Here is a 12,832-nt window from a genome sequence, read left to right as displayed (position 1 = left end):
CGCGACCGCGGGCCGAGCAAGCCCAGGGGGCGCTGCAGCCGGCCGGGAGGAGCCGCTTCGCCTCGCTCTCCGCCTGTGCGAGCTGAGTCCCGCGGCTCCCGGAACCCGGGAGAGAAGAGTGACAGTAGAGACGCCCCGGGTGCCGGGCGCATCCCCACTGGGGTGTCGCCAGTTGGATCCCATAGGAGCCACCGGGTCTGGGCCTGGGACGGGTGGATGGACGGAGCTTCCCCGGAACCCAGAGGGAGCGCTGGACGCTGGGGCTACCGAGCCGTACACAAGCATTCTTCCTTTCCGATCTTTCCCTCTGCTGAGGACAGGTCGAAGTCGTCTCTGGGACCGCGGCGCCTTTCTTTCCGGGCGCACCGAGCAGGTGTCGGAAGGGAGTGGAGCCTTCCGCCTAAAGCTCTGGAGTCCGGGCAGCCCTTCGGCTACTCCTGCCCTTCTGCCTGCGGCAGTGGGAGCTCCGGAGCCCCTACCTTTTCTGGGGAGAGGGTTAAGGAAGAGAAGGTGGTGTGGGGGGGCGGTCAGGGAAGAAAGGCGAGACATATGGATGGAAGGACAGTGGCAGGCCCCCAGATAAACAGAGAACAGGGATCGTAGAGGGGGGAAGAGACGGGAATGGAGAAAGCTGGGCTGAAAAGAGAAACGGGAGGGAGAGAGTGACAGAGGCGGCGAGAAAGGAAGAGAGAGAGAGGGAGGGAGGGAGGAGGGAAGAGAGAAGGGAGGAGGGAGCCCGGAGAGAGGGAAGGGAGCGCCGTGGAAGCCGGGCGTGGGGCGAGGCCAGGCGTGCAGGTGGGAGCCAGTGTGCAGAGCAGCTGCCCGGTCCTGCTCCCGCCTCGGAGCCCCTGCCCGGAGGAAGGAGAAAGGCCGCCAGCCCGGTCTATGTCTTTTTCTGACTCCAGTGCAACCTTCCTGCTGAATGAGGTAAACGCGAGGGCCCCCTCCCAGTGGGTGGGAGGAGAGCCCACTCCGAGCTAGGGAGAGGGCTGGCATTTGGGGGAAGACTGCAGTGATGGGGAGGGAGGCGGAGTAGGTGAGGCTAAGGGTAGAGGTGGCAGGTAGGAAAGGAGGGAGAGCCAGTGCTGGCAGCCTCTAAGCACTGGGACTGGAATGGGGGCGGGGAACTGTGTGGGGGCCAAAAAGGGGTCTAGATGTGAGGACTGAGGGGAGGACTCTGCAAAGCTCCCCTGGTGCTCCTCCCTGCATTCCCTGGGAGCAGCCCAGCAGCTAGAATGCTAGAGGCTTTGGCTTTCTCCAGATTTTAAATACTGCTGGGGAGGACTCCCTAGAGGTCCTAGCTTCTGCCTCAGTTTCCTCCCTTCAACACTCTGTGACTGGGATCCACCCAGTTTCCTGGTGCACTTATAGGAGAAGCTAGAATGTATTCTGGAGATTCCCAAGAATTCCAACTCCCAAACCTGGTTATTCAGGCTTCCCCCCAGCCCCGATCCCATGTCCTGCTTCCATGCCTTGGGTATCTGCCAGCTGCCAGTCTAATGACGCTCTCCTAGAAAGAGGAAGGCAGGAGGAATCCTGTCCATGAATCTTCCTCCCACCCCACCCCCCAGCTCACTCTTCTTATGCTTAGCCAGGGAAAAGAAAATGGATTAGGGACCACATGGACAGTGACAGGCACATGTCTTGATATAGGACAGGAAGCACTAGGCTGGCATGAGAACCAGAGCAGGCAGTTGTGGGTGAGGTGAGAAATGGAAGAGGGCAGTGAGTAGCAACTCGGAGAGAAGGGAACCAGGGAGAGGCTCTGAAGCTCCCGCAGGACCCAGGAGATGGCCCAGGTATGCGGAACTTGAATACATCTCCTGGGGGTGGTTGGCATGGCAATTCATGCTTCATAAGCAGACTTAAGACACCACTGTCCCAGATGGGGATGAAGACAAGGTGTGTAAGACAGGAGTGAGGTTGATAGCAGATCCACTGTTACCTACAGTCCCCTGGACACTCCCGTGGTGGATAGAGTCCCAAAAGGAGGGGCCATGAGAGTAAATTCAGGGACGGAGAGAGAAGCAGATGCCCTGGTAGCTGTCGCCTTCATTAGAATCATCTCCCAGGAGAGAGCACCTTAAGTCTTATTGCGTCACATTTAATGCCCCCTTTCTGCCCCTCTGGAAGGACAGAGACAGAGAATAAAGGAGGCTATGAGAAATACTGAGGAACTGCGGGAGGGCACAAAGCGAGAAGACAGTGTCTGGGAACTTCCGATACAGAAGAATCCAACATATAACCAAGCCCCAAATGGTGCTAGCCTCAGGAGAGGGAACTGTGAAAGTACACTGCCTCCCCCAATAGCGGGCCATAGGGGCTCCAAGAAAGTTGTACGCGGAGTCCCTGCGGGAGGTGGATGCTGGGCAGGGCTGGACTGCACCATTCACAGGGGGTGAGAGACTAAAGGCAGACCAAGACAGTCTTAGGATGAGACCCCCCTTCTCTCTTTCTTGTTAAGGAACACGAACAAGTGACCTAAGTGGGAAGCCAGTTGGTTTGGTGGTCTTCCTCTCTCTCCCAGGCACAGTGCTTCCTACCACAGATCTCACCCAACCCTGTCAGAGTTTTGGTTTTCCAACTCCCCTGTAGCCCAGGAAGAAAAGGGATGAGCAAATATCAGATTCACCCTCCTGGGTGTGAGACTCTGGGAGGGGAGAAGACCTGAGACCAGAAGCTGTCCAAGGGCACCCCTCTATCTCATGTTCCCCATCCCCGCCACCCGCCCCAATCTCTGGGAGGAGGCAGAGAGGGGAGGAAAGGGTACGGAGGGAATCAAAATTCAAAGGAATAATTTTGCTCTGGAGTTCAAATGGGTGGATCTTTGAGGAAGTTTCCTCAAGACAAGGGATGCTGCTCGGGTCTCTAACCTCAAACCTTAGTGCCCCTTTGAAGGAGACTGACTGGAAGAGTGGTACACGTGCTTCCAACCCACACACTGGCCACCCGGACCACCCTCATCCTTTTGCTAAGGAGGGTATCTGGCCTTAGACTAGTGACTCTGAGGAGAATTGCTCCCCCCGCCAACCCCGGCGTGGCCAGGCTCCCTCCTTCAGTCCCAGCCACAACCACCCCCTACCTCCACTCTCTGGCTTCTTTCCCCCTCCCTTTAGGTTCGCCTAAAGCAGCCCCTCCCTACGCCAGTTCCCACGATGCCTTGGCAATGCCTGGCACAGTCCTTGGCAAGGAAATGAGGAAGGGAACCCCCATCCTGGCCAGACTAGGATGAAATCTGCCCGCGCAACAGGTGTAGTAAGGTGGCCGGGCCCCAATCCGCCCGGGTTGGGCAACCACCGAGGCCCTCGGCGGCGAGCGAGTCCCAGCACTAACGGGCCCGAGCGCCTGGCGTGGGGGGGTTGGAGAGGCGGGGGACGGGAGCTACTTTTCGGCATTTGGCCGGGGGTCGCTGAAGCCACTCCTCCCCAGGACCCCTGCGGGGTTTGCTCTCGGAGTCTCCCGGGCCGCCGGGGCGCAGACACGCCGCCGTCTCACCTGCCGCCCGCCCCCGCCCCGCCCCGCCCCGCCTCCTCTGTCTCCGGTCTCCCGCTACCCGGCCTCCCCTCTTCCTCTCTCGGCCTCTGCCCCTGCGCTGCCTGCCCCTCTCTCCCGCCTCCCCTTAACCTGCGCCCGCGGCTCGCTCGCGGGGTCCCGGCTCCGCGGCCGTCTCCGCCCCGCCCCTCCCCCGCGCCAGCCCTTTGTTTCCCGGCGGAGCATTTCCTGGGTTGCCGAGCGCCTCGGTCTCCGCGTCCCTCCTCGGCCCGCCTCCTCCACGCCGGGATCCGCCCCGCCCGCAGTCTCTCCTCCCCTTCCTCCCCGCCGCCCCTCTGCCCCGTAGGTGCTCGGGGACCCACCTTCTACCCCGCTGGCGTCGGCCACCCTCCGGCGGCCGGGCCTCGGGCTCCCCCGGCGGCCGGCGCCCCCTGCCGCCGCCCCCTCGCCCGCTCCCGGGGAGGGGGGTCAGGTGGGCGGGCGCTATTGTAGGAGCCGGCGCCAGATTTCCTCAGCCGCGCTCGGGGTGGGACCGGCGGGGTTTTGGGGGGGTGGGGCGGGGGGAGCGGTGATTTGCGCTCGGAGCAGCTGGTCTTCGCGGCTCGCTCCCTCCTTCGCGCTCTCGCTCTCCGCCGCCGCCCGCAGGGCTGCGGGGCTCGGTGGCATCTCCCGGGCGCGGCCCGCTGTCATCGCCCCTGCCTCCGGGCCGCTCCCGCCCCCGGCGCCGCTCGCTTCCCCCCCACCCGGACTCCCCCATGTATGACGACTCCTACGTGCCCGGGTTTGAGGACTCGGAGGCGGTGAGTGCCCACGGGGAGGGTGGGGGTGGGGGAGCTGGGGTGACACCTCCTGTCCCTCGGACCCTTCCCCCAGTTCAGGACTTTGAGGAACGCCTCTGTGGCGGGGCAGGGCATGTCGTGGGGGGTGGGGGGCGGTGGCCCTCCCGCAAAGTGGAGCGATGGATGTTCACGCCGGAGGCTTCCCGGTGGCCCCGAGCTAGAACAGGGCGCATCCGGTGTGTGCCGAGAGGGACTCGGGTGGGGGGAGGCTCAGAGCAGGTGGCTCCACAGACCAGGACAGAAGGGTAGAGGGAGGCGGGGCTGGAGACTGAGGGCCCGGAGGCATTAGAGAGGCCCTCGGGCAACGTCTGGAGTTCCCCAGGGAGGGTTTCTGGGGTCTGAACAGCAGGCACAGAAGATGCGATGCGGGGGCTCTTACAGAGGGGGACAGTCCAGCCCTCCTGAGCCTTAGTAAAGGACAGATTAGGAAGCCTGGAGAAGAGCAGAGAATCCCATACCAGCCCCTTCAGACAGAAGGATCATAAAACTTGAGGACCTCCATTATCGCCTTCAGCTGGCCATCCCCGGGCACTGCCTTACCTCCTCACCCCTCAGCCCAGCTTCTCTCCCAGCCTGGAAACTGGGTGTCCCGCACATGGGTGGGCTGGCTGACTGTGCCCCAGCCATCCCACTCCTCCTGCTGAGGCACCCCCAAGCAGGGGGGCCTCCTGAGCACCTGCTCAGCAGGGAGGCCAGGAGATGAAGCCAGAGGAGCCCAGGGCCTGGGGATGGAGAGGAAGCTCTTTGCTCAGAGAACCAGGCAACTGATAAATATTTAATTCTCCTCTTTGCTTTTATCTCCTGACCCACTGAGACAAATCAGCTCATTAGGCAGTGATTCCCGGAGCTCAAGAGAGCAGGGAGAGTGCTTGGAAAGATGCGGCAAGGATGGGCAGCACTGTCTCAGTCCCTTCTCTCCGGCATCCGACAAGAAGTCCTCCTTATGAAAGCAGCTGGATGGCTTGAGAGGGGTCTCTGATCTGATAAGGAGGGTAGAGTGTGCCAGGGTCAAAGGGGACTGTTGGCGTCTTCTCCCATCTCCTGCTGCCATGTCCAGGATAGATGAGTTCTGGGGCTCAGGAAAGGCACCTATCTATCAGTCCTTTTCGGGGACTGGGCCCCTGCTGGGCCCAATTCCCCACTGGGCCTCTGAGGCTAATTACATTGCAGCTAGAGCAGATGATTTTCAAGGCTCTGGTGAACACCTCTTCCTGACAGTTGAAGGGACAGCTGGCCACGGCCCAGGGTGCCAAGGTGAGCTGGAGAATGAACCTCCCTCTGTGGGGCTGGAGGGCCCTAGAAGGTTCTTCCCACCCCTGGTTGAGAAGGCTTGGACTGTTACAAGGTAAAGCCTGACTTAGGGATGGTGTTTGGGGCAGCCTGCTAACCCATTGCTGGCTCCCCACCCCTCTCTGGTTCCTGGGTTACCCTCCCCCACTTTCCTTTCTCTTGCCTGGCTCCTTGCTCTCCCTGAGGCCCCCTCTGAAGCAGTAGGAGGGAAATCAGGCTCTAAATAAATCCAACGGCTCATCTCCCTCCTCTCCTTCCCCCGTGCCAGGCAAGAGTAGAGCTGCAGCCTGCCCACACACTCACCAGGCGAGGGGGGCACCACCAGGGCACAGTGCCAACTCCTGGCAGCTCCAAAGCACTGAGCCTCTGGCTGTTCTGGCATAACAGGGGGTGGGGGAGCCAAGACCCCAGGGTCTGCTTGGTGGGGCAGCCCTGGCCTCCCTGAGTCATGGGTGAGCTCTGAGGACCTGGGAGAGATGGAGAGGGATTGCATTCTGAGCATGACTCATGGAACATTAGGAAGAGACCCTGTCGTTCCCATCTTAGGCTAAGAGGTCAGGTAACCCAGGTGCCCCAGGCAGGAACACAACAATGACTCAGGCTGAGAGCCTGGAGAACAGAGGAAGGGTCAGACTCCTCTCCCATCTAGGAAGCATCTGGCATGTACTTACCAACGCAGGTGGTCATCCTGCCTCACCTGCCCCCTCGCCTGCTGGCCCCTGTTCACTTCAGACAGCTGTTTCCCACAGAGGCATCTCCTGTGCCCCAGGCCCCTGGGATGAGATCCCCAACTCAGCTGTTATAGCTAAGGTTCTTCCCGGGGCTCAGCTGCTCTTTATCCTGCTGCCAAGCCAGCCTTATTTAGTTCTCAAGGGAGATGGGAACGTGCTCTGTAAAATGGAGGCCCTTCCCTCCTCGTGCTGTCTTCATGCCTTGGGTCTAGCACAGACATTGTCGTTAGCTTCCACACTAGGACCTGGGCTGCCCGCAGGCTGACCAGCCCTCTTGCCCACAGTGGGCTGGGCAAGCTGTTTGAGTTTGTCTTCCTCACCCAGAATCAGGCCTCCGCTGCCTTCTGTGGTGGTCATGCACAGTGGGTCTGAAGGAATGTTCCTCAGCCTGAGAACATTCTACTACACACGCACACACGTGTACATTCCTACACGGTCCCTTTATCTAGGCTCCTGCCTGATCTCTTCCCCCTGGACCTCAGAACTGATGCATGTATCACTTTAGGCTTCTGCTCATAAAGAGGGGAAACTGAAGCAGGAAACCAAAGACTCCCTTCTCCCTAGACTGAGGGGGAATCCCAGACATTCTGACTTCTTCCCTCCTGCCCTGAGGTCCAGCTTCCCTTGTTCATCAACCTCATGGCCTTGAAGGTGAGCTCTGCCACCCTCCAAAGGCCCCTCATTGCCCAGAGGCCCGACCTCTGAGCAGGACTCACACCCTCCTGGCTCAGGTTACCAGAGACCCCCTCCCTCCATCCCCAGGGTTGCCCGGCACCAGCACCGCCTTCCTCCAGAGCTGATATCCCCCTGGGCAAGGGGCGGAGAGATGTAGGCCAGCTGGTAGTCGTGGCCAGGGCTCACCTGGGCTCAAGGAGGTAGCTTTATGTTGCCTCCTCAGTCTGTGCCGCCCACACCTGGCCAGTTGTCCCAGCAGAGGTGAGAGGAAAGAAAGTGGGGGTAAAGAGAGCAGGAAGGGAGTAACTGCCAGGAGTTGGGAGCCCGGTGTCCTCCCCTTCACCCTGGATGAGAAAGAGGATCTAAGAGGGTAGGCAGCTATATCCTGACACTCAGGACCAGCAGCATGCCAACCAGTGTCTCTTGACTGTTCCTGGCTGGCTATACTCCTGCCAGGCATTTTAAGGAAATAGTTTCCAGGCTGCTTTGCAGGCTGATGTGAACAAGAGGGTTGGGTCTTCTGGATTCCAAAGATTCCGAATCATCCCCAGTATGTCATCTTCAGTACATCTCACTTCCCTCTGCCTCACAGGACATGGTCAAGGGGAGAAAAGGGAGGAAGGAGGGAAATGAAGGCTCTATTCACGGCTGCAGTATTAATAGGTTTGGGAGGAAGAGCCCAGATCTCAGCACATATGGGTTGGACTGGCTTTCCTGCAGCCCCAGAAGCACTGGTGCCTTTCCTGGGGAAACAGGAGGGACTGACAGGGCCAGCCACCCCCATGGAACTGGAGAGGCTGAGGTTCGTGGGGTTCGGAGGTGCCTCTCTAGTGCCCAGCACTCCTGAGCCCACAGGTCACAGCCTCTCCCCACACCAGGGTTCAGCCGACTCCTATACCAGCCGCCCATCTCTGGACTCAGACGTCTCCCTGGAGGAGGACCGGGAGAGTGCCCGGCGTGAAGTGGAGAGCCAGGCTCAGCAGCAGCTGGAAAGGGCCAAGGTATCCTCTTGCCGGCTGCGGCACAGTGGGCCAGGCTGGGTGGAAACTGGTGCCAGGTCCTAAGTCTCGAGGGGTCAACGGGCAGGATGTGCGAATGAGTATGTGTGTGGTTGGGTGGATGGTTGGGCCCTGAACCTGGAAGGGGTGCTCTGAGGTTCCCCTCATTTGTGCCGATGGTTGCGTTCCCCAGCACAAACCTGTGGCGTTTGCTGTGAGGACCAATGTCAGCTACTGTGGCGTGCTGGATGAGGAGTGTCCAGTCCAGGGCTCTGGAGTCAACTTTGAGGCCAAAGACTTTCTGCACATTAAAGAGGTAACTGACCCTCTCCGGACAGAAGCCACTTGGTTTCTCTGCTCTTACCCAAGTTCCCAGGCCTCTTGCTTCAGTCCTCTTTAATAAACAAGTCCTGAAACTCCGAAACTCATCCTTAACACACCCCTGTACATACACACACCCCTCATACCCAAGACCTAGTCCTCAGGATCTCTGTCCTCCTGAGACCTGGGACTCAGCTCCCATCTGTACAAGTGAGCAGTTAGCTTAGTTGCCTCTAAGGCTCCCAGTGACCAGTGTGAGGCCTCACACGGAAATCTTGGGGGTCTCAGACATGGCTGCCCTCCCCTCTGGCACCTTCTCCTGACCCTCTTCCCTTGCACTGCCTGGCTCAGACCAGCTCTCCCACGCCTCCCTTTTCTTTGAAGAGCCAGCGCGGAGGCCTGGACCGCCTCCTCTCACCACTCCTTCCGCCCCACCCCACCCCTAGAAATACAGCAATGACTGGTGGATCGGGCGGCTAGTGAAAGAGGGTGGAGACATCGCCTTCATCCCCAGCCCCCAGCGCCTCGAGAGCATCCGGCTCAAGCAGGAGCAGAAGGCCAGGTGAGAGCAGGGCTGAGACTCAGTAAATACCTCCTGACGTGTGCTCTTTACCCACGGTCCACATCACCACACAGGCATGCATACCCCGCTCCCCGCAACATGCAGTGTGCACACTCAGACCTAACGTGTACATTCGCAATGCACAGGTACCAGTGCACACGTATTGAAGCTCACACACAAAGGCTCACGTCACATGCACTTCTCTCACTAGCAGAAACATAAGATGTATACAGCTATTGAGTACTGTGTAGAGCAGACACACAAAGACTCTCATTGACCTCCCTCTCTGCTCTCAGGAGATCTGGGAACCCATCCAGCCTGAGTGACATTGGCAGCCGACGCTCCCCTCCTCCATCTCTAGGTAGCCTCCCCTCCACCCACCTGTCTTGGGTAGGTGGGCCACTCAGACACAGGGGGAAGGGAGATTCTCCCAGTGAACAGTGTGGGAAGGGGTTGGAGCTGGGAGAAGCCCAGGGTTTCCCCTGGGGACGGGAACACCGTGTCCTCGGGGTCTTTCCCCCTTCACCAACTTTAATCTTTTATTTCCTTTTCCAAAAAGCCAAGCAGAAGCAAAAGCAGGTGAGTCAAGGAAGGGACTGGGGCTTGGGGGGCTCCTGGCGTCTGGCTGTGGGGACAGGCTTCTGGGCAGTCATTGTTGAAGGGGCAAGAAAACACAGAGGGGAGGGGGCCCAGACGTCTGCATCTGCCCCACCCCACTCAGGCGAAGGGCAGGCCACATGGCCATGACTTTGCCTGACCTCAGGTCAATTCTGCAGGCGGAACATATTCCTCCATATGACGTGGTACCCTCCATGCGGCCTGTGGTGCTGGTGGGACCCTCTCTGAAAGGTTATGAGGTGAGAGGTCCCTGACCCCAGAGTTGCCTCTACCAAGCTTGCCACAGAAACAGTGGGAGGGGGTGTTCCCCACTGCCCCTCCATCAAGGTCTGCGTGTGGAGAGGCTGAGCTCCATGGCCGTACCTGGGGAGGCTGCCCATCTCCAAGAAGGCTCCCAGCCAATTCCACGCCTCTCCCCTCACCCGCCCCCCCAACCCAGGTCACAGACATGATGCAGAAGGCACTCTTCGACTTCCTCAAACATAGGTTTGATGGCAGGTAAGCTATTCTGGCCTGGGGAGGCATGAGAACCAGGGAGAAGTCCTTGCCTCCTTCCAGATACTGTAGCCCGGTGTCCTCCAAAGTGAAAGCTGGTGGGACCTGGGTAGGGAGGGCCCTAGGCTTGAAATTTAGAGGTGGGCTGTGCTTCTCCCTGCCCACCCCAGGATCTCCATCACCCGAGTCACCGCAGACCTCTCACTGGCAAAGCGATCTGTGCTCAACAATCCTGGCAAGAGGACCATCATCGAGCGCTCCTCTGCCCGCTCCAGCATTGGTGAGAAGTCCCCAGTCCTGCTTCTCTGCCCACTCATGCATTAGTGAAAACCTTCCTCATGCCTTTCTCTTTCCTGACAACTTGCATTCCTGCCCAACCCCTTCTCCACCTTCCCCAGGATTGGCAAGAACCCACCCCAGTCTCAATTCCCCGTGCCTCTGCCTGCCCAGGCCTTGATGAACAGCCTCTCCCTCCACCATGCCTTCCCATCCACCATTTGGGAGACCCCAAAGCCCTGTTGGAGTCAGATGGGGGTGGAGCCACCGCTGAGCATTGCGGCCCCTCCCTCCCTTCATAGCTGAAGTACAGAGTGAGATTGAGCGGATATTCGAGCTGGCCAAATCCCTGCAGCTAGTAGTGTTGGACGCCGACACCATCAACCACCCGGCACAGCTGGCCAAGACCTCACTGGCCCCCATCATCGTCTTTGTCAAAGTGTCCTCACCGAAGGTAAGAGCTGTGGCGATGGAGGAGGCCTACAGGGCTGCCCTCTTAGAATGCGGTACTACTCTGCTTGGTCCCTGCCCAAGGGCTCCTCAGTCCCCTTTTCCTGCTGCTGCTTAACACCGCTCGGAGTCCTCCTTGCCTGCTCCTCATGCCATGAGTCGGGGGCACGCCCAGTGCTTCCTGGGCCCAGCTCTGCCCTTGCCCCTCAGGTACTCCAGCGTCTCATCCGCTCCCGGGGGAAGTCGCAGATGAAGCACCTTACTGTGCAGATGATGGCATACGATAAGCTGGTCCAGTGCCCACCCGTAAGTGGCTGGGCACCACTCCTGTGCCCACTCTTGCTTTTCCAGGGCTGGGGTGGGCTGATAGAGACGGAACATTCCCCCTTTCCCTTCCAGGAGTCATTTGATGTGATTCTGGATGAAAACCAGCTGGAAGACGCCTGTGAGCACCTGGCTGAGTACCTGGAGGTTTACTGGAGGGCAACCCACCACCCAGCCCCCGGCCCTGGGCTTCTGGGCCCTCCCAGTGCCATCCCCGGACTTCAGGTAACCATTTCCAAGGGCACTGATGCTCAGGCTGAGCTAGCCAAAGCAATGCCCCCTCCCCACCGAGCGGATCATTCCTGACCTCCAGTTTGAAGGCCAAAGGATCAGAGAGCAGAGCAAGGGTGTGTGGGTGAAAGCACTCCCTGATGAGGGAAGAAAGCAATGAGACAGGTAATCAGAGGCCACTTTTCCTGGGATTCCAAAGAAACACACTCTGCAAACTCTTCTCCTCGTCTGTCTTGAAGGCAGAGCCTGGATTTGGCTGGAGTCGAAAGCTCCAGTTTTCCTTGTCTGAAGTAGAAGAATGCTCCGGGGTGCTTCTCCTTCTGCATCATTTCCTGTACCCAGGGACCGAGAGTTGAGGGCAGGAATCCTCACGCTGCCAGAGTGGGGAGGGAGACTGAGGCGAGGTCCGCATGGCCTTACGTAGAGCTGCCATCTTGCCCCCAGAACCAGCAGCTGCTAGGGGAGCGTGGCGAGGAGCACTCACCCCTGGAGCGGGACAGCCTGATGCCCTCAGACGAGGCCAGCGAGAGCTCCCGCCAAGCCTGGACGGGCTCTTCACAGCGCAGCTCCCGCCACCTGGAGGAGGACTATGCGGATGCCTATCACGACCTGTACCAGCCTCACCGCCAGCACACCTCGGGGCTGCCTAGTGCCAACGGGCACGACCCCCAAGACCGCCTCCTGGCCCAGGACTCGGAGCACAACCACAATGAGCGGAACTGGCAACGCAACCGGCCCTGGCCCAAGGATAGCTACTGACACAGCCTCCTGCCACCCTGCCCCGGCAGGCACAGGCACAGGCTGGCTGGGGCCCCTGCTCCAGGCAGGTCGGAGTTAGACTGGCATGAGGCTGGCACTAGGCTCAGCCCCCGAACCCCCCCGCCCAGCCCCAGCTCCAGGCCTGCCTGCAGTCCCGAGGTTCTGGGAGAAGAGCAGGGGGCCCCCTCACCTCCTGGGCACAGTGACCCCCCCCCCCTAGGCTGCCATTCCAGGAAATAGCTGTGTGTGCTGCACCCTGGCACCTTTCCTCTCCTCCCGCACAAGAAACTGCCCCACTGGGCAGTGCCCTCAGGCCAGGACCCCCTTAGCAGGGGCCTTCCCACCAGACTCAGGGAAGGAATGCCACCCAAAGAGACAAGAGGGTGGGGCATGGGCAGCATGGCATGAGGGAGAAACAAGGTCCCTGAGCAGGTGCGGTCCTGTCCTAACCTGAGGGACTCAGGGGTCGTGCTTTGGGGGTCCGAGGGCCTCTACTCACCTCACTGCCACACGTGAGACATGAGACAGTCGAAGCCCAGCAGGGTGGCACTCCTGGCATCAGCTGGGGTGGGGCATCCACACAAAGGCTGGAGCACGGGCAGCTGGGCCAGGGCCAGCTGAAGCTCCAGCAGGGAAGGGCTCTGCCCACCTGCCAGGAAGCATCTTAACATCTGAAGGGACCAGGGACTAGGAACATGGTGGGCTGGGGGCTGGGGGAGGGAGGGTGAGTGTAGCAGAGAATATATGGACGGCTTGCTCCGGGCGCCTCCT

The 12,832-nt window shown here is 59.9% G+C and overlaps 1 protein-coding gene across 4 annotated transcripts; it reads left to right on the top strand.

Annotated features, from left to right (window-relative positions):
- Window positions 1-839: 839 nt before the first annotated feature.
- CACNB3 (calcium voltage-gated channel auxiliary subunit beta 3) lies at window positions 840-12,745 on the top strand. Of its 4 annotated transcripts, none has more exons than XM_068971216.1 (13): window positions 840-927; window positions 7,906-8,028; window positions 8,219-8,341; window positions 8,793-8,908; window positions 9,205-9,269; window positions 9,468-9,487; window positions 9,685-9,765; window positions 9,966-10,024; window positions 10,192-10,301; window positions 10,600-10,751; window positions 10,958-11,053; window positions 11,147-11,296; window positions 11,747-12,745. In XM_068971216.1, exons 1-13 carry the CDS (start codon window positions 886-888, stop codon window positions 12,059-12,061), a joined length of 1,452 nt encoding a protein of 483 aa, XP_068827317.1. In that variant the 5' UTR covers window positions 840-885; the 3' UTR covers window positions 12,062-12,745. The 4 variants fall into 4 exon arrangements, with proteins under 4 accessions (XP_068827317.1, XP_068827318.1, XP_068827319.1 ...); XM_068971217.1 differs by lacking the exon at window positions 840-927 and adding an exon at window positions 4,248-4,292; XM_068971218.1 differs by lacking the exons at window positions 840-927; window positions 8,219-8,341 and adding an exon at window positions 4,248-4,292.
- The last annotated feature ends 87 nt before the right edge of the window (window positions 12,746-12,832 follow it).

Source organism: Capricornis sumatraensis, chromosome 4, assembly GCF_032405125.1.
Source record: "Capricornis sumatraensis isolate serow.1 chromosome 4, serow.2, whole genome shotgun sequence".
NCBI classification, from domain to species: Eukaryota; Metazoa; Chordata; class Mammalia; order Artiodactyla; family Bovidae; genus Capricornis; species Capricornis sumatraensis.
The sequence above is the reverse complement of the archived record's forward strand: the minus strand, read 5'-3'. Positions and strand labels throughout refer to the sequence as shown.